The sequence below is a fragment of the Mus caroli genome, unplaced genomic scaffold, assembly GCF_978045245.1.
Source record: "Mus caroli unplaced genomic scaffold, Mus_caroli_1 scaffold_6, whole genome shotgun sequence".
In the NCBI taxonomy this organism is placed as follows: domain Eukaryota; kingdom Metazoa; phylum Chordata; class Mammalia; order Rodentia; family Muridae; genus Mus; species Mus caroli.
Genome location: NW_028227261.1, coordinates 60,833,083 through 60,860,755, shown reverse-complemented (window position 1 = coordinate 60,860,755; position 27,673 = coordinate 60,833,083). Strand labels below are relative to the sequence as shown.

Below are 27,673 nucleotides of genomic sequence, written 5' to 3'. Positions count from 1 at the left end.
TTCAAAAACTTAGAGTTGTGATATCTTAACACACCTGAAAGTAGCTAGAAATGCAGATTCTGAGGTACTACCTGAGACTTCAGTTTGAAACTGTGAGAATAGTGCTCAGTGTTTTGTGTATTAGCCAAAAGTCATACTAATATTTGATAACCACTGCTTTGGAAAATAATTGAGGGCCTTATGATGTATTTGGTACATGGCACGCACCACTAAGATGGAATCTAAAAGAAACACTCTGTTCAAACGAACTTCTGCACGGTTGCTTTGTTTTCCTACAGGTAGAGAGGCCTTGGAGCAATGATTTAATTCTTACCAATTTAGAGATTGTAGTATTTGAAGCTTGAATTACCAAGCTCATTCTGGCCTGGCACTATTGACTGTTGACTATATCTAAAACTATCCAAAAAGCTTTCGGGTGTGTCTGTGAGGGTTAAGTTGAGGTGGGAAGACCCACACTAACTAAGAATAGGGCCATTCTATAGGGCGGGGTCTTACAGTAAATATAAAGGAGGAAAAAAAAAAGCCACACACCAGCATTCATCTTTGCTTGTAAGCTGCAGACCAGTTGTTAGGACTTCCTTTCAGAATGGACTGTACCCTCCTTGATGCCTTCAAGCAGTATGTAGAAATTGTATCTCACTACTGAGATATAAATATTCTATCTCTATGGCAGCACTGAGATAAGTAATTAGTATATGCACAGTACCTCCTGCCTTAGTCACTCAGAGGCTTCTCACTCTATATTTTAAAGTACACCTTGTAAGTACTTATAAGTACTGTTGTTTCCCTGCTGAAAAGAGACATATGTCTACTATAATTCAACTATTTTGCTAGTTGGATGAAGCCGAAAGTGAAAAGTTAGTTTGTCATTAATTTTTATGTACTCATCTTAACATAGCAATTTAAAAGTATTTGAAATAGGAATTTATTGCTTACTGCTACATTGCCATGAGAGAAGTAAGTAGGGGGGGGGGGAGGGACAAAATTCAAAATAGGGAATTTAGCAAGCTATCCACACTAACTGAAATTGAAATAGAAATTGCCTTGGCTCTCTATGTTGCAGTAAATCTCCTCCCAAATATGCCCTGGCAATGAAAACATAACACAATTAATATGAATACATGCTGTGCACCTAGATTAGGCAGATCTACCGCTACACTACCATCTTCCACATCTATGAGCTCCACAGAATTAGAGTCTCCTGCCAAAAGTGGCATTCTTTCCTTGCTAGGAGACCATGCTAGTTATTTTTTAGTCAATTTGACACAAACTAGAGTCATCTGAGAAGAAAAAGGGAGGCACGGGCAGACAGATTTCTGAGTTCAAGGTCTACAAAGTGAGTTCCAGGACAGCCAGGGCTATACAGAGAAACCCTGTCTCAGGGAAAAAAAATTGCAATACCAATAAATGATAAGGTGTCTATTTCCTTTAAATCCATCCCTGTCAAACCATTCAAAATATCATCATGTAAAGTCGAAAAGATATGTATTGTTTCCCATCTTTAAGTATCAAAAGGTTTTTATGTCAATAAACTACCTGGTCCGGATCCCTTTGTACCTTCATCTCCATGATTCTTTATGCATAGGAAGGGGCTGGGTGTAGAAAGACCGGCGTGGTCGTCTGTGTCCCTAGTTTGGGTTGCAGCTGGCAGCACATGCTTGTGTGCTGATTTCAGGCAATCCGCAGCATAAACAAGCAGTCAGGAGAACCAGTCTGGCTGTCCTAGACATGAGGGTGAGGGAGGCAAGGTGGGGGGGGGGGGCGAAGGATATGGAGAAGCAAACACAGAAAAGCTCTCTCAGCCAGAGATGCCCCTATTAGTTCACTGTGTCTGCCCAAAAACTGCCTCGCAGGCAGTTGTGTTCCCTACAGTTCCAGGCTGAGGTGCTGCCCTTGGCTGTAGCTCTCTGGGAGTTGGGGGGAGTGAGCCTCTCTGTTGTTCTCCATAGACCACTCAGACTCAGTCAGTTTCCAATCCACACTGCCCAAGTCCTATTCAGGGATTGGGGGCAGTGAACTTTTATCTCAGGTTAGTTGAGTTCAAATCAATATGTTGGGCGCCATTTTGTTGCAGTAAATCTCCAACAAAATATGCCCCAGCAATGAAAACACGACACAATTAATATGAATACATGCTGTGCGCCTAGATTAGGCAGACCTACTGCTACACTACCATCTTCCCCATCTATGAGACCCCTTAGAACTTGGGGTTTCTCTAGGCCACATGCTTCTGCTCTGCTTTTCCTCCTCTTCCTCCTCCTCCTCCTCCTTCTTTTCTCTCTCTCTCTCTCTCTTCCTTCTTTTCTTTCTTTCCGATTCACCTTACCTCCCTCTGCTCTTTTATTTTACAAATTAAGGTGTGAAGCAGGTTTACAAGAAATCACCTGAGTGCTGACTCATTCCTTGTTCACAACCCCTCACCTGAGAACAGAATTGACATCAAATATAATTATCCCCAGGGCTATCGACAACACTCTAAATGAATGAAAATGTTAGAGGGGGGTCTAAAATAATAGTTTAGTATGAATTAATGTGGTGTCACCCCAAAGTCAGCTAAAACAATAGTTTGTATTAACAAAAAAACAAAAAACAACAACAAATGGTTATGGACTGTGTGTGTGTGTTTGTGTATACATACACACAAGTGTGCAAAGTGTCAAGGAGTCTAGAAGAGATTGTTGGAACTTAGGAGTTAGGTAGTTCTAAGTTAGGTAGTACTCTGATATTGAGTACTAGGAATTTTGATCTTTCTTTAGAGCAACGTCATAACCAGCTCCCCTTAGCCATCTCTCCAGCTCTAGAAACTAATTTTCTATTGAGAAATCCCAACATACACCAGTTCACGAATGCTCTGACTTGTCTCCGTTTCAAGAATGATCAGGAATTTGTTTTGAAGTTTGGGAATCTTTGAGGTATGCAGGAGCTCTGTTCCATATAATCATACTGGCCAGGTGTGTAACTCAAGATGCTGGCCAGATATGCTTTCCCAAGAAGGGAATCTAAATCCGAATCTAATAAGTAGTTGGATGAAAGAATTTGAAAATTGGGCAACAATTAAATTAAGTGTTCTTAAGTTACAGGACTAAATGAGATTGTCATCGGTATAGTACAGTTTTAGAAGTCAGTTAAGGACTAGAGAGTAGACTCAGGGGATAAAGATACGTGCCCACATGCCTGGCAACCTAAGTTTGAGCCTCGTAAACCACATGGTAGACAGAGAGAGTTAGTTCTCATAAGTAGTGTTTTTTACCTTCACATGAATGTTGTGGCATGCTTGAATGCACACACATACACACATGCACACATGAACAAAATAATACATGTAAAAAATGAATTGAAAGGATCTCACCTATGCAGTGCAGAAGCAATACATGAAAATATGTCAAAAAGGGTTTATCAACAGTGGCAGGTATTGCAGGGTGAGAGAACTGAAACTGCCCTTGGGTTGGATAATGAATGGTCACCAAATCTCCTTGGGAATAGTCTTATTGGAGTAGAAGAGAAAGCCTCCCTGAAGTATCTGGAGCAGGAAAAGGAAAAGATGAGCTATGAACAGAATGCATGTGTAGGAGATTCTCCTTCGTTTAGAGAAAGAAAGATAAGTTAGTGGTAAGTTGTTAAGTAGCCTAGAATGCAGACCTTCCCTGTAATCCCTTAATGCCTTAACTAGTCTCAAGAGTGGCCAGCTCAAGGAGCTAGGACTTTTTTAGTAAGCTAGGCCTCAGGAGGTTCAGGGGTTCCTCAGTTTGCTGCTGCTATTTGGATATTTACCACCACGTGATCTGAATATTTGAGGTCATATGTCTACATATGATCTAACTGTTCCTAAGTGAGAAATACACTTGTAAGATGAGTAGAAATAATCAGTATTATACATGATACATATGCACAAGCACAAGTCAGTATTCCCATGCTTCCCTTCCCTGCTCTTTAAGGACTCGACTACTGTTTGCCCACGTTTATTAATGGTTTAATCAGATCTGTGAAACGTTCTCTACCATATAGGAAAATACAGAACACAGATTATTGGAGTTCTGGTATCTGGACTGCTGTTCTTCTCCCATTCCACTCCTATTAACTATTGTTCTTAAATGTCCTTTTTAATGCCAGATTTTAACTAGGAATTCCCTAGCCTTTATTCTTTCCATCTTTTTCCATGCTTAGTCTTTCTAGGAAGTGAGTGACTGATTGATTGGCCTGAAGAAACTGGGTTGAAGCAAGCTCATATATTTATGCTTTCTTTACTTGATACCCTAGATACATGGAGTTGCAGCATCTTACATTGAGAATGTCTCTGTACTTCCGTAGCCCAGTGTTTGCTATGGTGAAACCCCATTATCAAAGTGATCACGGTGATCACAGTCCACCATAACTAATGGCTCCTTTGTGGGGCCACTGGGACAGATGTCCTTTCTAGCTTTGGATTTTTGTCTGTTTAGACATGACTTTCATATTCACTAAACTCAGTATGTTCAACATTTCTGTATGCAATGTCTTTATCACCATGTCCTCCTTTGCAGCTAATGCAGCTATCTCTTCAAGTTGCCTAAGAACCTTGAGACTTATCCTCAGTTTCAGTTTTTCTTTTATCACAATCCATTCACTCTGGTTCGTGATACCTGAGATAAAAATTTACTAACTTCCATCCTAATTACTGGAAAATGTTTTGACATTTTTTTTCATATATAAGTAACTCCTATTGATTCTTTATAATGTAGCATGAATATTAGGGAAATTTTTTCTACATTACTTGAGTTAGCTTAGTTGTACACTTCTATAATATCCTTTTCATATGAATTTAATATGTAACATATTATATTTCTAGATTCTAAGCTTTGTGAGGTAAGAAATGCTGCTGTTGTGCTTGCTGCAAGTTATTCAAAGATGGGGTAGACTTGCCTGGGGAATTCTCTTTCCTATCACGGGTAGTGTTCATGTATAGGCTGAATAGCTTCAGATTTGGAGTGGAAAGCCTGTAGGTTTGTTCCAGTCAGGAGAATGTTTCTCCTATGTGTTTTAACCACAAATAGTGGTTTAAAAGAGTTTTAAAGTAAAGCCAAGTAAATTTCTCCATATTAAAATTCTATTAGACACTATCAAATATTCAGTGACTTAATGGCATAAAGAGAACCCCCAAAATACTTCTACATTAGAATATTATGATTATAATTTTAAAAATTAATGTTTTGCATTTCTTATAGGTGAAATGAATCAAAAATACAAGGAGCTTAAAAAAAGGGAGGAAAATATGGACGGTAAGTGATGATCTTATAACGTAAATATTAGATTGCTATTCATTTGTACAAGGCACTGAAGATGGTTGCCACATTGAACCACTTTGAAAAAATACTATTTTAAAATTTTGATTCTGAGTGAATGTGTTCTGTAACCTGAAAATCTTCTTTCTTTTTTCATGTTTGAAATGTTATCAAATCATTATCTATTATAGTGTCATATAACATACAAATTATATTGCTATACATAAATGATTTTTTTAAAGTAGAAAATATATGTTACACTATTGAGCTACCAAAAAAGAATTGGTAGAAAAATTATAATGGAAATACATTAGAGAATGCATGTAATGTTGATGCTATTCTCTTAACTAATGGTAAAATTTTAACTACTTATCTTTAATTTTGGAAGTTCTATTGGAATAATTAAAGAGTGCAAATAAGAACAAAAGTGTATATGAGTTATAGATCATACAAATGGGTAATTTCTTACAATAGGTGTTTACCATCTAAAGAAATGATAAAATTTATTTTGTAATTAAGCCATTATTTGATTAATTTAATAAAAGGCATTTTTAGATGAGATAGGTATTTAGTAATACTAATTTCAGAAATAAAAACAGTGGCCAACTATAAGTATTAATAATTATAGCTGTGTCAAGAAGGTACTTTTTCTGATCTTTATGGGATCAGTTATTTCGTTTGAGCCTATATAACTCGTTTACTTATATCAGAGTCATAAAAGACTTTTAAGTATTTGAAAGTAGAGTAGGTTAATAGCTTAAATTTTATATTTACTTAAATTTCTCAAAAATAGTCTGAAGTTTATTTAGCACCAAGTCTATCAACAGTAGTCTGTCTTACCATGTTTCCAATCGGCAGCTTTTATAGAGACTTTTGAGGAAACGAAGAATCAGGAACTAGAGCGGAAGGCACAGATAGAAGCCAGCATCATCACACTGTTAGAGCATTGCAGTCGGGTAAGTGCTCTGTGCCATCTCAGTATTCTGATTTTCAGAATAGCAGTATGGAAAGTGGAAGTCTCACTGTAATATTTGCCCACTTAAACTGTGTCCTTTAAATTCCCTTCTTGTTTCTTCAAGCTATTAGTGTGTTTATCTCTGTAGGAAAATTTTAGTTAAATAGACTAATGTGGGAAAGGGTGGGATGTACATGATCAGTGTAAAGCAGTACATGAAGCTGTGATTAGAATAAAATGTAAGGTTTCCTTCCATTGATAATGTATCTGAATTTACTAATACAGTTCTAAAACCTAGACATTAGTTTAGAAGCTGTTAATGTTTTATACTGTAATCTATATAGTAAATGTTTTTTGTAGATATACCTAATGAATATTTTAAGTTTTTAGAAAGTGTTTATGAGTATCTACTATGTATTATGCTAAGAAGGAAAATAGATGCCGCCTTTCAGTATTTTTAGTGTTTTAAGTCTGCATAGTTCTCAAATTATGTAGCTAATTTGTCTACAGTTTAATAAAGCAAGTGAAAACATGACTGAATCCTGCATTCTATAAAAAATCAAAATTGAATAACTATTCAAAGTATCACCTCCTTTGTGTTTTATGGTAGTTTTATAGGAAACCTAAATCTTGTGTTTATTTCTCTGTACACACAGAATATAAATCGTATGAAACAGATATCCTCCATCACCAACCAAGAGCTAAAGATGATGCAGGATGACCTCAGCTTTAAGTCAACTGAGATGCAGAAGTCACAGACAACAGCTAGGAATTTGACTTCAGGTGAGAATAGTGGCCAAGAGTTTATATTCTGTTTTGTTTCTTTTTTTTTTTTCTTTTTTTAATAACAAATTGGAACTTCAAAAACTCATCTTCATTCTTTTTTGAGTTCTTTTGAAAGTCTCATAAGGAAGGATCTAATTGATGGGTGCCTGTTACCCCCATCATTGGCAATTTGAGAGTTCCATATGACATCACCCAGGAGCTTACTAGTATGACATTGGCATATCCTCATTCATTTAACCGTACTAATTGAATACAGACCATTCCTAGCTTATGAAGGTTTCACATACCATTTTGTATATGCATGTGTAGTGCTAGCAAGCTGCTCTACTACCAGTCTACATTCCCAGGCCATGGCCTGTAAGTTTTCTAGCTTTACAGTGGCACAAAGTGGCATGCAGAACTTGGAATTCAGTTTCGGATTTTGAAGTCTGGTCTTTTTACAAGGTAAAGACATGTAGTGTGATGTTCTCACAGTGCTTGGTAGTAGCCACAGCCATAGCTTCTAGGAGGCAATGTGATTATGAGGTTAAGCAGTCATCTCTTACAGTGAGGCTTAACGGAAGACAGTTCAGAGACTGACTAGAGTTTGGTCAGGGAGAGATGTTCTCAGTATTCAAAGTTTTTCTTTGAAAACAAAGTCAGATCTGTTTCCTCAAGGAACTTTCATCCTCGTAAAAGGATTGTAAGGCAGTGAAGAAACGATTTTATAGACATGAGTGTGGAAATTAATCGTGGTCACATAACAGGTCAGTCATTAATAATTAGAAGAGCACCTGAGAGCCAGTGATGTTGAAATAGTTTTAGCCGTGCTCACGAGCACAGACTGACCAAGGAAAATGGCATGCAACTAAGCATACATGCTTAATTGTAATTATTTTGATGTCATACTTTAAAAACTGAATGGCAGATGAATTTTAATTTTATTAAGTAATGTAACCCAGAAATTGATATGCTAATCTGTATTCTATAAAAGAAAAAATTTTTTTAATTAGGTATTTTCCTCATTTACATTTCCAATGCTATCCAAAAAGTCCCCAATACACTCCCCCACCCACTCCCCTACCCACCCACTCCCACTTTTTGGCCCTGGCGTTCTCCTGTACTGGGGCATGTAAAGTTTGCGTGTCCAATGGGCCTCTCTTTCCAGTGATGGCCGACTAGGCCATCTTTTGATACATATGCAGCTAGAGTCAAAAGCTCTGGAGTACTGGTTAGTTCATAATGTTGTTCCACCTATAGGGTTGCAGTTCCCTTTAGCTCCTTGGGTACTTTCTCTAGCTTCTCCATTGGGGGCCCTGTGATCCATCCAATAGCTGACTGTGAGCATCCACTTCTGTGTTTGCTAGGCCCCTCTATAAAAGAAATTTTAGTTGTATATTAAACCTATATCAAGTGATCAAAAGATGTACATGTCAAATGACATAGGTTAAGATTAGATCAAAAGTTTAAAAATTGATATGGAATCTTGGGTCTCTGTACTGATTCTGAGTGGTTTTTATGGTGTAGAGTGACTGAGTTTGCTTTTTTTGTCTACTTGGATTTACTTGGCAGGTCGTGAGTTTAGAGAAAAGGAACTTAATGTTTGCTAACTTAAAATACTTTAGGATTCACGCTGGGGAGATGGCTAAGTCAGTAAAGTGCTTGCAAGCATAAGGGACTTTGGATCCCTTCCGCCCACACTGAAGCTGGGCATGGTGACATGCTTGTAATCCCAGTCCTAAGGTGGTAGAGGCATACAAACATGCAGTTAAAGACAAGCCGTTCTGCCTTGCCAACTCCAGCTTCAGTGATAAACCCTGTTTCAAAAAAAAAAAAAAAAAAAAAACATGGCAAGTGGCTGAAAAAGATGAACAAACACACTTTTTTTTATTAACTCCCTTGCCCTCTGACCCACTTTGTTGGTACTCTTCCTCACCCCAGATACCCCTTCTCTCATGACACATGCATTCCATTTTTCTCTCTTTCCTGTCTGCCTCCCTCACCTCCTGCCCCTCATTGTTCCCTTTACCCTTTTAGGACCTATATGTACACATAGATGTAAGCTTAGCTTTCATCAGAGCAAATATGGTATTTGTCTCTCTGAATCTGGCTTATTTTGTGAAACCTAATGATCTCTGGTAGCATGCATATTCCTGCAGATGTAGGGTCTCATTCTTGATGGCTGATTAAAAGTCCATTGTGAAAATGCATCACATTTTCTTTTTTCTCCATCTGTTGATGGGCATCAGGCTGGTTCTGTTTCTTAGTTGTTGTACTTGGTACAGCAGTAAATACAGATGTGCAGTACCTCAGTGGATGTTGACTCAGTCTTTCAGGTATAATGCTAAGTCTTTTGAGAATCCTCCGCATGGATGTTTGTACTGAATTCAGCAGTTTACATTCCCTCCAGCCGTGCTTGCTCTTTATTTTCTTGATGATCTATCATAATCAGGTTAAGATGTTTAGGCTGGAATTACATGGGTTATGCAGCAGAGCTCTGCAATGTTATCACTGAACAGCTCCTTGTTCCCTCTGTTCTAACTCATGGCTATCACAATTCTACTTCTGCTTCTTGAATTTGCCTCTTAAGAAAGCCACATAGAAATGTGGTCATAATGTTGGACTGGCTTATTTTGCCTATCACAGTAGCTATTTTATCCACTCATCAATACTTAGATTGCATCTCTGTTAATGATGTACATAATTCTATAAAAACCATTAGTCTGCAAATATCTTCAAATTGCTAATTTTAGGTTCTTGTGCTAGTTTGAACATTTAAAAACCTTTCCTCTTCTCTGTAGACTAAGAAATTACATTAATTCATCTATATAGTCACTTATCTAAGGTCGATGTTAATTCAACAAGCTTTTTCCTCCTTTAAGTTATCTTGGTGCAACAGCCATTGAAAAACATTTTTAAAGGCAAATATAAATACCAGGAAACAAAGTCAGTGATTAGGACTCTGTGTTTCTTACATACCTTTATGCTTTGTGTTTATATTTCCTTTTAAAAACTCGTCACTGTGCTTGCTGCACTTGTGGATTTGCAAAAGAATGAGAACTGACTTTCGTAGAGGTGAAAAATACAGTCTGTCACTAAAGTAAAGTTTTTCTTTTTCTGGAAATGTTATTAAGATTTGAATTCTGCCTTTATAGTTTATTTCATCTATGGGTTCTTTTGTTTATTTAAGACTATAGTTTGTTTTTTTTATTCCTCCTTGTCTTTATATCATTGCCCACAGTTAACAACATTTCTTTTCTCTGAAAATCACCAGAGGTTTATGATAATCTTGTTGACTGTCCTGAGTATGTATGTTACAGTACCCGTCTGTGAACTGCTCCCTTTCCGTCTTTGAGATCATTATTGGAACCCACCTGACTTTTCCACTGTTTCTTAATCGAGCACTCTTACTCTTCGGGGCAACATTACTTCTTAGAGAAAAGGTGAAAGAAGTTACACCGAGTGAGTGAGATGATTGTGATGAGGAAAAAGAAGCAATGCCACAAGGGTTCCTCCGGATCCGTCATAGAAACACGTTGAGAAGCACTGCACTGCAGGGTAGAGGCAAGGAATGATGCTAGCAGTAGTTTTTATTTATATTTTTAGAAAGGAAACTCTGGGGAGTAAACAAATGTGCTGATGGCAGAATGTTTCAGAAACATTTCCCCAGGTCAAAGTGGCTCCTCCTGAGATTGAGCTGCCCTGCACACACTGCTTAGTAAACTTCGAGACTTCATAGCATATCAGAAGGAACTGGACTGCTTCCTCTTCCTGTCTCTTCCCTTGGGAAGCTTTCAGCTTTTCATAAGGACCTGATGGGGAAGGGAGATAAACCTTACTCTATACCAACCAAGCATTTGCTCCTTTTTTCTGGAAAAAAAATCAGTTTGTATAATTCTTAAATGTATTTTCTGAGTACACATCCAAATTACATTTGAAGTTAAATTTGTGTAACTGCTTGCTTCAGTGAGTTAAGCATGTTTCCTATCTATATTATTGAAGTGCTATAATAGACCTTGGTAACATGCTTAGTACTTTATTCTCATAACTGTTTGTAACCTTCATGAAGACAGGCATCCAAATGGAGCATTTTATGGTTTTGGATTTCTGAGATCGTCTTACTATATTTGCCATCTGGCCTTGAACTCAGAGCCCTCCTGCTCCAGCCTCTGGATGTCAGGATAATAAGCATGTACCTAGCTTGAAATCGACACTATGATAACATTTAAATCTTGTTGCACATATATTGATATATACTTGTACATATGTATTTCAATATGCTTAAGTTTAAAATTCTGAAAGGGGTAAATGAAACATTTAAGGAATGCTAGCTTAATTATATCAACTTTAAAGTATTTGGTTGTATGGCAACCCCTTTTAAAAATCATTTTTGTATGTTTGTATGTATGTTTACATGGGCATGGGTGCACATGTGTGCATATGGAGGCCCAAAGCTGATGTATCTTCCTCAGTCCCTTTCTACTTTAATGAGACAGGGTTGGTCAGTAACCCTGAATATGGACCATCTAGGTAGCCAGTTTATTCTGGGATTCTCTGTCTGCCTCCTCCATGCTTGGATTATGGTAGACTGCCAAGCTTACCCAACATTTTTGTGGATTCAGAAGATCCAAATTCTTATGCTGTAAGCACTTTATCTATTGAGCCATCTAACTTACAACGCCCCTTTAAAACCAGTGACTTTTTAAAAGCACTGTTTTCCTTACTCATACTCATATTCATTTAAAATGAATACTAAGTGGAATAAATATTTAGTTATGGAATTTCTGGGGGTTTTTTGTCTTTGTTCTCTCTCTCTCTCTCTCTCTCTCTCTCTCTCTCTCTCTCTCTCTCTCTCTTTCTTTCTTTTTCTTTCAAGACAGGGTTTCTCTGTGTAGCTCTAGATATCCTGGAACTCACTCTGTAAACCAGGCTGACCTTGAACTCAGAAATCCGCCTGCCTCTGCTTCCCAAGTGCTGGATTAAAGGTATGTGCCACCACTGCCCAACATGAATTTCTGTTCTTGTCTGCAAAGTTACACATTGTTTTCTTTGGAGCACTGACCTTCTCAGTTGTTCAATTATATTGTAAGAGGTCAATATTTTTCTGGGTGTTTAGTACTATGTCCTATACTTCTTCCTAACCCTTCATTCTCTCCCTCTCCATCACTCCTAATCATGCAATTTAAAATGTTTGGCATTCAAAGTGCTAATATGCTGTCTAGTGTGCACCCTAAGACAAGATGTTTATTATGTACCTTAAGAAGAAAATGCACATTAAATATGCTCCATTCACAAATAAAGTGTAGTGCTATTCACTGTGTATTAGTTATTAACAGTCATAAATATATACTAAGTAGGATGTCCTTAAGAAGAAATATATGCAATAAATTGTATATTGGTCAAGTAACTAAAATGTTGTGACCAGAAGCTCTAAAAACCTAAAACTAGTTATATGAAAGTATAGAATTTTAATTGTTGCCTTAAATTCTTGTGCTTCAGACAGTCAGCGTCTGCAGCTGGATCTACAGAAAATGGAACTTCTGGAAAGTAAGATGACAGAAGAGCAACAGTCTCTGAAAAACAAAATTAAGCAAATGACTGCTGACCTGGAGACATACAGTGACCTGGCAGCTTTAAAATCATCAGCTGAAGAAAAGAAGAAGGTAAATGTTTAACAAAACCTCTAAAAATTATCACCCAAATGTTTCCTTCCTTCCTTCCTTCCTTCCTTCCTTCCTTCCTTCCTTCCTTCCTTCCTTCCTTCCTTCCTTCCTTCCTTCCTTTCTTCCCTTCCCTTCCCTCCCCTTTTCTCCCCTCCCCTCCCCTTCCCTTCCCTTCCTCCCTTCCTCCCTCCTCCTTCTTATTCTTCTTTTTTAAGACAGGCACTCAAGTAGTTCACTTCAAACCTGCTCTGAAGTTTGGGTGCCCTTGCACATCTGGTCTTTCGGCCTCATCTCTGAATCCTGGAATTATAGGGTTATGCAGTTACAATGCATGGTTTACTTGGAGACAAACTAGAGCCTCATATGCTAGATAAGCCCCCTCCCTACCAAGCAAGCTGCAGCCCCCAGTTGCTTTTCCTTGATTAACCTTGATTCATATGTACTTTATTTTTATTTTTTTTTTAATTTTTAATATTTTTATTACATATTTTCCTCAATTACATTTCCAATGCTATCCCAAAAGTCCCCAATAGCGCCCCCCACTTCCCTACCCACCCATTCCCATTCTTTTGGCCCTGGCATTCCCCTATATTGGGGCATATAAAGTTTGCAAGTCCAATGGGCCTCTCTTTCCATTGATGGCCGACTAGGCCATCGTTCGATACATATGCAGCTAGAGACAAGAGCTCCGGGGTTCTGGTTAGTACATCATGTTGTTCCAACAATAGGGTTGCAGATCCCTTTAGCTCCTTGGGTACTTTCTCTAGCTTCTCCATTGGGAGCCCTGTGATACATCCAATAGCTGACTGTGAACATCCACTCCTGTGTTTGCTAGGCCCCGGCATCGTCTCACAAGAGACAGCTATATTTAGGTCCTTTCAGCAAAATCTTGCTAGTATATGCAATGGTGTCAGCGTTTAGAAGCTGATTATGGGATGGATCCCTGGATACGGCAGTCTCTAAATGGTCCATCCTTTCATCACAGCTACGAACTTTGTCTCTGTGACTCCTTCCCTGGATGTTTTGTTCCCAATTCTAAGAAGGGGCACAGTGTCCACACTTTGGTCTTCATTCTTCTTGAGTTTCCTGCGTTTAGCAAATCATATGTACTTTATATGACTTACTACTTTTAGTGTATTGTTTGACATACAAGCTAAAAAGAAGTAATGAAATTTGTTATATGTATAGTTGGAATTTAAAGAGACTTAGAGGTTTTAAGAGAAGGCAAAAATTTAAAGGCAAAGTATAAGTTGCTCCCTGATACAGAGCATTGTGACTGTGACCTTTGCCAAGTCCTGATATGGGTGATAGGTCTTCTCTGCAGACTCATTAGTGTCTCTCCATTCTATTTTGAAATGTAATGCTAAACTTTTGGGAGTCAGTACAGACATGGAAGTATTTATTGCATTATTAGTATAGTTAGTTTTATACAGCTTATTATTCAAAAGATAGTTCTGTAAATAAGTCTTAAAGTGATTAAAGTCTGGTAGAACTTTACAAAACAAAACTATTAAAATTTCTAAGCCAAATGTGGTTTTTATGTTGACTTTCTAGACATTTGTTATAGCTTCTGTTTGGCTCTATCTAGAAATTGCATCAAGAAAGAACAGTATTGTCAACTCACAGAAATGCCTTTAAGAAAATAATGGAGAAGCTGACCTCAGATTATGAGACCCTTAAAACGCAACTCCAAGACAATGAGACACATGCTCAGGTAAGAGCACTCAGAGCTGACTTGGAAACACACTCTGTGCTTTATGTTGTCTGTCTTGTTCTCAGTCTGTGGTTCTTACTTCAAACAGCTTTCTTCTTGATCTTGTTTCATTTTGCTTTCAGACCTGCCTTGTGAGCCTTCCTACTTTTTGGGCTTTGAAACAGTGAGATTCTGTAGTTTAGTATGAATTAATTTCTGTCTTATTCCTTTAGTAGACCTATATGAACGGCCAGTTTTATAGGATGTACTCTCCTGGCATGGCTATTATGTTACCCTAGGTGATTGCTTTAAAATTGACTAAAAGTAAACAGAAACTTCTAAATTCTGTTGAAACCCTACAGAAACTACAAATAACATAAACTTCAATGACAGACAGAATTCTTGTCATTTTGAAATGACTAACACACATATGTACATGGCACACACATACACTCTTTCATGTGCACACACATACATGCCCTGGGTGTTTAGCTTGGGACTTCCTGTTGCAGTTTCCCGTTTATTTTTGCTCTTCAGTTCTTCATACCTGTCCATGGGGCTTTCTCACACCCTTCTTTCCCCTCCCCACTGAAGCTCTTCTTTCCACCAATCACTGTCCCACTTCGATATAAGTTTAAGATTGCTTGCATGAGAGCATTATTTAATGAAGCATGGGCAATTTGATATTTTTTTGAAAATAATTTTTTCCATACAGTGTACTTTGATCATAGTTTCTGCTCCCTCATCTCCTCCAGATTCTCCCCACTTCCCCATCCACCCAGCTCCACATCTTTCTCAAACAGGCAAGTAAGTCAAACAAACCAAAATAAAATAAACAGGAAGAAACCATAGAAAAAGCCTAAGAACTCTGTTTTTTTTTTTTTTACTTATTAACAATTTTTATTTTATAACAGTATTTATTAAAACAGTATTTATTTTATAACAGTATTTATTAAACAGTAATTTATTATTACATCCAACAGTACATGTTCTGGATTTAGTACCAAAAAATCTAAATGGAATAAGGTACATGTGATGTTTGCTATTGATCACCTTTGATACCTCTGAGTATGTCTACCTGGATATTTTCAGAGAAGGTTAAATAAAGAAGGAAGACCCAACCTCAAAGCAGGTAGCACCTTCCAATGGGTAGCTCAGATATAACAAGTTCTAGGAGGACGCAGTGAGCTCCTGCCTGCCTGCCTTTGCTTCCCCTTCTGAGCTGGGCTGTTTATATCATTGGTTGCTGCTTTTGCCATCTTTCAGTGATAACAGCTTCAGCTTCCTTCTAGCCTGCACTCAATACCCACGGCTCCCCAGGCATCACCCTGTCTTGCAATACCAGATTGGTACTGCCTAGATAGAAACATCCAGCTTCATGATTGAGGAGCTTCTAGTATTTCTAATATGCATGCAAGTGTTATTGTTGAACTGGCAATTTGTAAGCCAATCTTTGTTTTTTGTTTTTTGTTTTTGTTTTTTATTACATATTTTCCTCAATTACATTTCCAATGGTATCCCAAAAGTCCCCCATACCCTCCCCTCCAAGAACTCTTATGCATGTAAAAAACACACACATACACACAAAATTGGAAAACAATATATAAGCAAAAGACCAATATTATAAAAAAAATGCTCAAACCAAGCATTATGACATAAAAACTCTCCAAAATTTTTGAGTTTGTTGGGTCTTGACCATCTACTTTGGGCCTGATGTTAAGTGTGGTTTGTATACCCAGTGAGACTCCATTGGAAAAAACTAGTTTTTCCTTTGTAAGCTGTTGACACTTGGAAATAGCTTCTGAGTTAGGAATAGGGGCTCATGTCTATGTTTCCTATCCATACTGAGACCCCATCTGACGGACCTGTGTAGGCCCTGTGTGTGTTGCCAGTGTCTGTGAGTCCATATACCTCAGTCCTCTTATGTCCGGAAGGTACTGTTGTTATTGCCTTGCTATCTTCCATCCCCACTGGCTCTTAAAATCTTTTTGGCCCCTCTTTCTCACAGGCATGGACAACTTATCAATGGTTCCACCACTGAGAAAATGACAGTCCTTTCTGCAGTAGTCACTAAGTGTGTCCATATTCCCTAGTTAAGGGTGGAGCCTGGTGAACCCATGTGGATGGGACCAGTCTTGTGCATATAGCTGTAGTGAGCCAATGAGTCAATTGTGTCGTTTTCAGCACTCCTCCGTGACCTCTGCATGTCCATTCTTTCCATTCCTTCCACAACCTGCCCTGAGCCTTGAGGATATGGTTTGAGGCTTATGACATAGATGTACTGTCAGGACTGAGCATGCTCCTGTCACTTGTTCTCCTCATTTTGTCCATTTGTATGTCTTTGCACTTGCTGCATCTCCAGGTCAAAAAAGAAGCTTTTCTGATGAAGGCTAAGAACAACACTAATCTCAGAGTACAACTGGCATTGTCTGTCTATCTATCTATCTGTCTGTCTGTCTGTCTGTCTGTCTGTCTGTCTGTCTATCTATCTATCTATCTATCTATGCTTAGTGTGTGTGTGTGTGTGTGTTACACTGTGCATTGGAGATCACATATTTTTTTAAAAGATTTATATGTATATGAGTACACTGTAGCTGTCTTCAGATGCACCAGAAGAGGGCATCAGATCCCATTACAGATGGTTGTGAGCCACCATGTGGTTGCTGGGAATTGAACTGAGGACCTCTGGAAGAGTAGCCAGTGCTCTTGACCACCAGCCCCCAGAAGATCATATATATATAATATACTACTGTGTGATAAAGTAGACTTTGCAGAACCAATCTCTAATTGGACATTTAGGTAATTTCTAATCTTAAACTGTTCTGATAACACTATGAAGAGCAGTTCTGTTCTTGAAGCTCTTGATTCATATCTCTGTAGGCACTTAACTATAGTAACTTTTTCCTATCACCATCCTCTGGTACATATCTGAACAGCGTTTAAGGTCTTGTAGGTTATGGGCTCCTGGAGGGTGCACTGTCCATCCAATTTACTTTGTCTCTAGCACCATGGAACTAGTTTGTATATGGTAGGTATATAGTAAATATTTTCTAATTACCAATTGAAACATACATGCTATATTCAAACTGAGTAGTTAAAGTCAGGCAAGGGTTGGTTGTGGTCTTATCTAATCACCTGCCACTTAAAATTCTGAATTATGAAATTCCTCAATTTACATAGCAGTATGATCAAGGTATAACAGCCAAAATCAGGTCATGTTATTTCCTATTCCCAGAAATGAACGTTTCTAACACATTGGTAAATATTGGCATATATAGGCTGTTCATCTATTCATCACCTCATATTTTCACAAAATAAAATAATTCTGTTAAAAACAGTCATTAAAACATTTTCTTTCATCTTTTAAAATGTTTCAGATATCACACTGTATGGATGCACTATTTAAAAAAATAGTTTAGGGGGCTGGTGAGATGGCTCAGTGGGTAAGAGCACTGACTGCTCTTCTGAAGGCCCTAAATTCAAATCCCAGCAACCACATGGTGGCTCACAACCACCTGTAATGAGATCTGACGCCCCGTTCTGGTGCATCTGAAGACAGCTACAATGTCCTTATGTATAATAATAAATAAATCTTTTTTAAAAATAGTTTATATTTCTACTGAAAAAAATAGTCTCAGGAGTTTGCAATAACTAGCAATCACTAATTTATGTATCCCATTTACCTGTCAGTTTGTCTGTACTTCACAATATAAAAACCTAAAAATGAGTGGGGATGAGTGCTAGAGAAAAGTGTAAGAGTTTGTGACTATATTACACTGTATGAAGCGGGTCAGAGGGAAAAAGACAGGTTGCTTGTTTTAAACTGTTGACTTTCTTCTTCCACTATATAGATGATGTAAGGCACCATACGGGACACCTTTGTTTAGTTGTTTTCTTTCTAAATCATAACATAAACCACAATTTTAAATATATCTTTATATTTTTGTATTTTGCCAATCTTGGCTACCTAATCAAATTCTTATCTTTAAATCTTTTTTTTTTTTAACTTTTTTTTTTTTTGATTTTTATTACATATTTTCCTCACTTACATTTCCAATGCTATCCCAAAAGTCCCCCATAGCGCCCCCCACTTCCCTACCCACCCATTCCCATTCTTTTGGCCCTGGCATTCCCCTATATTGGGGCATATAAAGTTTGCAAGTCCAATGGGCCTCTCTTTCCATTGATGGCCGACTAGGCCATCTTTCGATACATATGCAGCTAGAGACAAGAGCTCCGGGGTTCTGGTTAGTACATCATGTTGTTCCAACAATAGGGTTGCAGATCCCTTTAGCTCCTTGGGTACTTTCTCTAGCTTCTCCATTGGGAGCCCTGTGATACATCCAATAGCTGACTGTGAACATCCACTCCTGTGTTTGCTAGGCCCCGGCATCGTCTCACAAGAGACAGCTATATTTGGGTCCTTTCAGCAAAATCTTGCTAGTGTATGCAATGGTGTCCGCGTTTAGAAGCTGATTATGGGATGGATCCCTGGATACGGCAGTCTCTAAATGGTCCATCCTTTCATCACAGCTACGAACTTTGTCTCTGTAACTCCTTCCCTGGGTGTTTTGTTCCCAATTCTAAGAAGGTGCACAGTGTCCACACTTTGGTCTTCATTCTTCTTGAGTTTCATGCGTTTATCAAATTGTATCTTATATCTTGGGTATCCTAAGTTTTGGGCTAATATCCACTTATCAGTGAATACATATTGTGTGAGTTCTTTTGTGATTGTGTTATTTCACTCAAGATGATGCCCTCCAGGTCCATCCATTTGGCTAGGAATTTCATAAATTCATTCTTTTTAATAGCTGAGTAGTACTCCATTGTGTAAATGTACCATAATTTCTGTATCCATTCCTCTGTTGAGGGACATCTGGGTTCTTTCCAGCTTCTGGCTATTATAAATAGGGCTGCTATGAACATAGTGGAGCATGTGTCCTTTTTACCGGTTGGGACATCTTCTGGATATATGCCCAGGAGAGGTATTGCTGGATCCTCCGGTAGTACTATGTCCAATTTTCTGAGGAACCGCCAGACTGATTTCCAGAGTGGTTGTACAAGCTTGCAATCCCACCAACAATGGAGGAGTGTTCCTCTTTCTCCACATCCTCGCCAGCATCTGTTGTCACCTGAATTTTTGATCTTAGCCATTCTGACTGGTGTGAGGTGGAATCTCAGGGTTGTTTTGATTTGCATTTCCCTGATGATTAAGGATGTTGAACATTTTTTCAGGTGTTTCTCTGCCATTCGGTATTCCTCAGGTGAGAATTCTTTGTTCAGTTCTGAGCCCCATTTTCTAATGGGGTTATTTGACTTTCTGGAGTCCACCTTCTTGAGTTCTTTATATATATTGGATATTAGTCCCTTATCTGATTTAGGATAGGTGAAGATCCTTTCCCAATCTGTTGGTGGTTTTTTTGTCTTATTGATGGTGTCTTTAGCCTTGCAGAAGCTTTGTAGTTTCATGAGATCCCACTTGTCAATTCTCGATCTTACAGCACAAGCCATTACTGTTCTATTCATGAATTTTTCTCCTGTGCCCATATCTTCAAGGCTTTTCCCCACTTTCTCCTCTATAAGTTTCAGTGTCTCTGGTTTTATGTGAAGTTCCTTGATCCACTTAGACTTGACCTTAGTACAAGGAGATAGGAATGGATGGATTCGCATTCTTCTACATGTTAACAACCAGTTGTGCCAGCACCATTTGTTGAAAATGCTGTCTTTCTTCCACTGGATGTTTTTAGCTCCCTTGTCGAAGATCAAGTGACCATAGGTGTGTGGATTCATTTCTGGGTCTTCAATTCTATTCCATTGGTCTATTTGTCTGTCACTATACCAGTACCATGCAGTTTTTATCACAATTGCTCTGTAGTAGAGCTTTAGGTCCGGCATGGTGATTCCACCAGAGGTTCTTTTATCCTTGAGAAGAGTTTTTGCTATCCTAGGTTTTTTGTTATTCCAGATGAATTTGCAGATTGCACTTTCTAATTCGTTGAAGAATTGATTTGGAATTTTGATGGGGATTGCATTGAATCTGTAGATTGCTTTTGGCAAGATAGCCATTTTTACAATGTTGATCCTGCCAATCCATGAGCATGGGAGATCTTTCCATCTTCTGAGATCTTCTATAATTTCTTTCTTCAGAGACTTGAAGTTTTTATTATACAGATCTTTCACTTCCTTAGTTAGAGTCACGCCAAGATATTTTATATTATTTGTGACTATTGAGAAGGGTGTTGTTTCCCTAATTTCTTTCTCAGCCTGTTTATTCTTTGTGTAGAGAAAGGCCATTGATTTGTTTGAGTTAATTTTATATCCAGCTACTTCACCGAAGCTGTTTATCAGGCTTAGGAGTTCTCTGGTGGAATTTTTAGGGTCACTTATATATACTATCATATCATCTGCAAAAAAGTGATATTTTGACTTCATCTTTTCCAATTTGTATCCCTTTGATCTCCTTTTGTTGTCGAATTGCTCTGGCTAGGACTTCAAGTACAATGTTGAATAGGTATGGAGAAAGTGGACAGCCTTGTCTAGTCCCTGATTTTAGAGGGATTGCTTCAAGCTTCTGACCATTTACTTTGATGTTGGCTACTGGTTTGCTGTAGATTGCTTTTATCATGTTTAGGTATGGGCCTTGAATTCCTGATCTTTCCAAGACTTTTATCATGAATGGGTGTTGGATCTTGTCCAATGCTTTTTCCGCATCTAACGAGATGACCATGTGGGTTTTGTCTTTGAGTTTGTTTATATACTGGATTACGTTGATGGATTTCTGTATATTGAACCATCCCTGCATCCCTGGGATGAAACCTACTTGGTCAGGATGGATGATTGTTTTGATGTGTTCTTGGATTCGGTTAGCAAGAACTTTATTGAGGATTTTTGCATCAATATTCATAAGGGATATTGGTCTGAAGTTTTCTATCTTTGTTGGGTCTTTTTGTGGTTTAGGTATCAGAGTAATTGTGGCTTCATAGAATGAGTTGGGTAGAGTACCTTCTGTTTCTATTTTGTGGAATAGTTTGTGAAGAACTGGGATTAGATCTTCTTTGAAGGTCTGATAGAACTCTGCACTAAACCCATCTGGTCCTGGGCTTTTTTTAGTTGGGAGACTATTAATGACTGCTTCTATTTCTTTGGGGGATATAGGGCTGTTTAGATCATTAACCTGATCTTGATTCAACTTTGGTACCTGGTATCTATCTAGGTACTTCTCCATTTCATCCAGGTTCTCCAGTTTTGTTGAGTATAGCCTTTGGTAGAAGGATCTGATGGTGTTTTTAATGTCTTCAGGATCTGTTGTTATGTCTCCTTTTTCATTTCTGATTTTGTTAATTAGGATGCTTTCCCTGTGCCCTCTAGTGAGTCTGGCTAAGGGTTTATCTATCTTGTTGATTTTCTCAAAGAACCAGCTCCTTGATTGGTTGATTCTTTGAATAGTTTTTCTTGTTTCCACTTGGTTGATTTCACCCCTGAGTTTGATTATTTCCTGCCGTCTACTCCTCTTGGGTGAATTTGCTTCCTTTTGTTCTAGTGCTTTTAGGTGTGTTGTCAAGCTGCTAATGTGTGCTCTCTCTAGTTTCCTTTTGGAGGCACTCAGAGCTATGAGTTTTCCTCTTAGAAATGCTTTCATTGCGTCCCATAAGTTTGGGTATGTTGTGGCTTCATTTTCATTGAACTCTAAAAAGTCCTTAATTTCTTTCTTTATTCCTTCCTTGACCAAGGTATCATTGAGAAGAGTGTTGTTCAGTTTCCATGTGAAGGTTGGCTTTCTATTATTTATTTTGTTATTGAAGATCAGCCTTAGTCCATGGTGATCTGATAGGATGCATGGGACAATTTCAATATTTTTGTATCTGTTGAGGCCTGCTTTGTGACCAATTATGTGGTCAATTTTGGAGAAGGTACCATGAGGTGCTGAGAAGAAGGTATATCCTTTTGTTTTAGGATAGAATGTTCTGTAGATATCTGCCAGATCCATTTGATTCATAATTTCTCTTAGTTTCTCTGTGTCCCTGTTTAGTTTCTGTTTCCATGATCTGTCCATTGGTGAAAGTGGTGTGTTGAAGTCTCCCACTATTATTGTATGAGGTGCAATGTGTGCTTTGAGATTTACTAAAGTTTCTTTAATGAATGTGGCTGCCTTTGTATTTGGAGCATAGATATTCAGGATTGATAGTTCCTCTTGGAGGATTTTACCTTTGATGAGTATGAAGTGTCCCTCCCTGTCTTTTTTAATGACTTTGGGTTGGAAGTCAATCTTATCAGATATTAGAATGGCTACTCCAGCTTGTTTCTTCATGCCATTTGCTTGGAAAATTGTTTTCCAGCCTTTCATTCTGAGGTAGTGTCTATCCTTTTCTCTGAGATGAGTTTCCTGTAAGCAGCAAAATGTTGGGTCTTGTTTGTGTAGCCAGTTTGTTAGTCTATGTCTTTTTATCGGGGAGTTGAGTCCATTGATATTAAGAGATATTAAGGAAAAGTAATTGTTGTTTCCTGTTATTTTTGTTGTTAAAGTTGGCATTCTGTTCTTGTGGCTGTCTTCTTTTAGGTTTGTTGAGGGATTACCTTCTTGTTGTTTCTAGGGCGTGGTTCCTGTCCTTGTATTGGTTTTTTTCTGTTATTATCCTTTGAAGGGCTGGATTCGTGGAGAGATAATGTGTGAATTTGGTTTTGTCGTGGAATACTTTGGTTTCTCCATCTATGTTAATTGAGAGTTTGGCTGGGTATAGTAGCCTGGGCTGGAATTTGTGTTCTTTTAGTGTCTGTATAACATCCGTCCAGGATCTTCTGGCTTTCATAGTCTCTGGTGAAAAATCTGGTGTAATTCTGATAGGCTTGCCTTTATATGTTACTTGGCCTTTTTCTCTTACTGCTTTTAGTATTCTATCTTTATTTAGAGCATTTGTTGTTCTGATTATTATGTGTCGGGAGGTATTTCTTTTCTGGTCCAGTCTATTTGGAGTTCTGTAGGCTTCTTGTATGTTCATGGGCATCTCTTTCTTTAGATTTGGGAACTTTTCTTCTATAATTTTGTTGAAGATGTTTGCTGGTCCTTTGAGTTGAAAATCTTCATTCTCATCCACTCCTATTATCCGTAGGTTTGGTCTTCTCATTGTGTCCTGTATTTCTTGGATGTTTTGAGTTAGGATCTTTTTGCATTTTCCATTTTCCTTGATTGTTGTGCCGATGTTCTCTATGGAATCTTCTGCACCTGAGATTCTCTCTTCCATCTCTTGTATTCTGTTGCTGATGCTCGTATCTATGGTTCCAGATTTCTTTCCTAGGGTTTCTATCTCCAGTGTTGCCTCATTTTGGGTTTTCTTTATTGTGTCTACTTCCCTTTTTAGGTCTAGTATGGTTTTGTTCATTTCCATCATCTGTTTGGATGTGTTTTCCTGTTTTTCTGTAAGGACTTCTACCTGTTTGATTATGTTATCCTGTTTTTCTTTAAGGATTTGTAACTCTTTAGCAGTGTTCTCCTGCAATTCTTCAAGGGATTTTTGTGCTTCCTCTTTAGTGTCTTCTGCCTGTTTAGCATTGTTCTCCTGTATTTCTTTAAGTGTGTTATTAAAGTCCTTCTTGAAGTCCTCTACCATCATCAGGAGATATGCTTTTAGATCCGTGTCTAGCTTTTCCGGTGTGTTGGGGTGCCCTGGACTGGGCGAAGTGGGGGTGCTGGGTTCTGATGATGGTGAGTGGTCTTGGTTTCTGTTAGTAAGATTATTACGTTTACCTTTCGCCATCTGGTAATCTCTGGGGTTAGTTGTTATCGTTGTCACTGTTTAAAGATTGAAGCAGAAGCTGTGTTCCACTCACCAGCAGTCTCAAAATCCTGCGGCGGGGGTCGTGGGTAGCTGACGGTACCCCGGTGCTGGTCCAGCCGGAAGAGGCCTGTGGCCCTACTCAGGCCGGTTTCTGCTTCCCTAACTAATGCAGTCTCAGGTCCCGCGCGCAATTGGATTGGAGCAGAAGCTGTGCTCCACTCACCAGAAGTCTTAAGATCCTGTGGCGGGTGTTGTGGGTAGCTGGCGAGTGTCAGCCGACCCTGCGCCCCAGCTGCTCCGGTGCTTTTCTGACCGGAAGAGGTTTGTCTTGTCTTTAAATCTTAATGACTTTCTTTAAAAGTGTTTTTATATCTATAAATAAATAATTTCATGTGATATTATTTGAATAAGCTGTAGAGAGAAAAGATTATCAAATTTGGCATTTACCTTATGGGTGTCAAGGCAAGTCAGTAATGAGGACATACAATGTAAGAGGAATTTGACATGAGGTTATTCTTGTATCATTTGTATGGCACTTAAGAGGTTCGTTGCCAGATGAGAACAAAAACGGAAACATGTCTGGTACTTGACTTTGCAAAAGGTTATTAAAGATTTATTGCCAAAATGTGCTGACTGCTTCCTTGGGGCCATCCTAACTTCCAGGTCTTATTTGCAACAGATCTGATTTCATAAGGACTCAAGGACCATATATTTTCCACAGTTAACTATGATTCCATTCTGATATCCACATTTATCTCTCTGGAGGAAACAATAGTAGATATGTGTGCCCTGAGAATACTGTTCATGAGAATAAGAAGAGACACTTTTTCTTGCTTCTTCAATGACCACATTCTTTTAAATGCTCATTACTTGGAAATAGCCAGGGAGAACATTATTTTAATGTTTCATTTTTAAGATAGTCCTTTGTTTAGGAAGAACTATGTGAATCTTAAAAAGCTAGAGTTACAAGGTTAATTAAATCAGAAAAACAGTTTAATTCTATAACAGTGAAACTGTCTTCTGAGGAAGCAACCGTCAATATAATATCCACATTAGTTTCCTGTTGATGCAGAAATTATTGTAACAATGCCAGCTTTTTACAGACGCTCTTACAATCTTCACACTGCAGCTCTGCTCTTAGCGCAGCCTGGGAAACAAGACAGGAAACTTAGCACTAGAAATAAGGAAGCTTTCCCTATATGTCTGAACCTTTGGCAGTGTTAGAATATATATTACCTTGTAGCATTCGAGTTCCAGAATTCAGGGAGAGATTCCCATCACTTCCTATTTTTATTTTTGAAGTTACTTTAGGAAAAGTCATAAATTGTCTGTTCATTGGCATATATTTTTACTATTTTGAAATTAAAATAAGTGTAGTAAAACCTTTTAAATGTATATGCTGTTGAATGATTTAACCTAAGTTTCTTCTCTAGTGACCCTCACTTTATTTAGAATGCAAGCAATTGTTAAGATTTAAAATTGGGTGTTTTTTCATACACTCTCTAAAGGGGTATGCAATGATTCTGAATATGAGAGTCAGTGAACATTCACCTTTTGTGTTTCTAGCTTACAAATCTGGAGAGGAAGTGGCAGCACCTGGAGCAAAATAATTTCGTAATGAAAGAGTGTATCCTTTAAACTGACGTGGCTCGGCCTTCCCAAATGCTTAATGTGTACAGAACTCTGAGTTCATTATATGGGGGTCACAAAGATTAGCACCAGTTTCTGTTCTGTAACGGTGTTTACTCAGACTATTAGAAAACTGATTTTGAGAATTACCCAATATGGAGTATAAAGTCACCATATAGCATAGTGCTTAAGGGCATACATTATAGAGTTGGATGATCAAATTTTGAATGGTGATTCTGTCACTGGTAAGCTACAGTTCTTAGAAAGTTCTTTTGATCTGTTTAAGCCTTAATTTTATAATGTTTAGAATAGTTTGTATTCATAGAATTTCTGAAAAAGTTTAGATATAGGTCTTAGTTGTTTACAATGCTACAACTTGACTGTCTGTAGAGCAAAGGGTGCTAACCAGTCAGGGTCATAAGAAATTTGACCTCTGAGTTCAATTATGTTACACATGATTCAACTGGATCTTATTCCTACCAAGTGAGGGCCTGCATTGTAGAGTTACAACATCTGTCTTTGTTTCCTGCCTGTTCCCTCTGTCCTCAGAGCAAGATGGTTATCACAGCTGTCTTTTAGGGTGTTGCTGAACTTTATCTCAGAGGCAGGACACACCTCAGCTTACTTCTAGATAGGATGCCATAGAAGCTCTATCCAAGTGTTAGAACAACTCAGCTTACAAAAGGCTGACTGGTTATTCACTGGATGTTTAAAAGTCCAGCATTCTAGCTTTGTGCAACATAAATTACATGATTCTGAACTAGTGAAGTCTTGAGACTTGCCTGAAATTCCTTGTGACTGTATGGAGACTAGAGGTTTTCTGAATGTTAGTTGCTCTGAGATTAGAATTAGATGGAGCAACCTGATATTAAAAAATCAGGAGGTGGAGGAGAGCGGGAGGCTGTGATCAGGCTGTAAAGTGAATGAATAAATAATGAGGAAAAAAAATCAAAAGTGATTTTTTTAAACAAGTTTTACTTGGCCTTTTTGTGTCGATGTATGCTTTTCTAAAATAAGGTTAAATGTAAAATTTATTCTAGTACTTTTTCTGTACTGTCTGCATTCACTGTGACAAATACCCAAGTCTGCTTCAGTTCCTTTGAGTCACAGACTGCTGTTTTTACTGACATTGTTCCTCCTTAACTCTTGTAATTAGTCATAGCAACCAAGAGTCAAGAGAGTGATTACCAGCCGGTGATTAAAAATGTGATGAAGCAGATTGCAGAGTATAATAAAACCATCATGGATGCTCTACATAATGCCAGCAGAAGCTGAAGCTGAGCCGACTGAGTCTGCAAGCATCCTCAAGGATGCTAAAAGTGAATTAGCTTCCCCTTGAAGAGTTAGAGCCCAGCTTCTTGAATGCCCTGGCTTTGTGATCTCCCTGAAGGAGAGATAGCTTGTATAGTTGAATAAGTCAATAAAATGTTTGCATATAAATAACTCCGTTTCCTGTGTTGTTTGTGTTTATAGTAAGCACAGCTGTCTATTCTCTTATTCTCTTACAGATGACCCAGGTTCAGTTTACCAGTATCCATGGTGGCTGACAACATTTGTAACCTCAGTTCCAGGGGATTTGGCACCCTCTCTGCACTCTCTGTGGACACCAGGCATACATGCAAGGAAAACAGTCATATACATAAGAATAAATAAATTGATTAAAAATAAAAATTACTAATGTGTATCACCCAGCAAAAAGAAAACTTGCTAACACTCTTGAGAGCAGGAGCTGACCCCACCCTCCTCCCTCCCCGATGGATTAGCATTCCTCTGCTAATTGCCCCTTGAAAACCTTTTTACCTTTATCTTTACCTAAAATTCTAATGAAAAACTGCACATAAACGATTAAGATATTAACTGCTAGAGTTGGCCACCTGGTTAACAGAGTGCTCAGTAGCATTAGGAACAGTTACAGGATTTTGCCTGGTTCTGAGAAC

General features: G+C 38.2%; 1 protein-coding gene across 3 annotated transcripts in view; it reads left to right on the top strand.

The window, feature by feature from the left end:
- Positions 1–27,176, top strand: part of Ift74 (intraflagellar transport 74) — an 83,409-nt gene extending 56,233 nt beyond the window's left edge. For all 3 annotated transcript variants that reach the window (XM_085839185.1, XM_085839186.1, XM_085839187.1), the window contains 7 exons: positions 5,202–5,255; positions 6,117–6,214; positions 6,870–6,996; positions 12,478–12,641; positions 14,230–14,355; positions 25,674–25,734; positions 26,893–27,176. In XM_085839185.1, coding sequence (XP_085695311.1) covers positions 5,202–5,255; positions 6,117–6,214; positions 6,870–6,996; positions 12,478–12,641; positions 14,230–14,355; positions 25,674–25,734; positions 26,893–27,011 — 749 coding nt within the window. In that variant the 3' untranslated portion in view covers positions 27,012–27,176. The remainder of the gene's footprint in view (positions 1–5,201; positions 5,256–6,116; positions 6,215–6,869; positions 6,997–12,477; positions 12,642–14,229; positions 14,356–25,673; positions 25,735–26,892) is intronic.
- Positions 27,177–27,673: the final 497 nt, after the last annotated feature.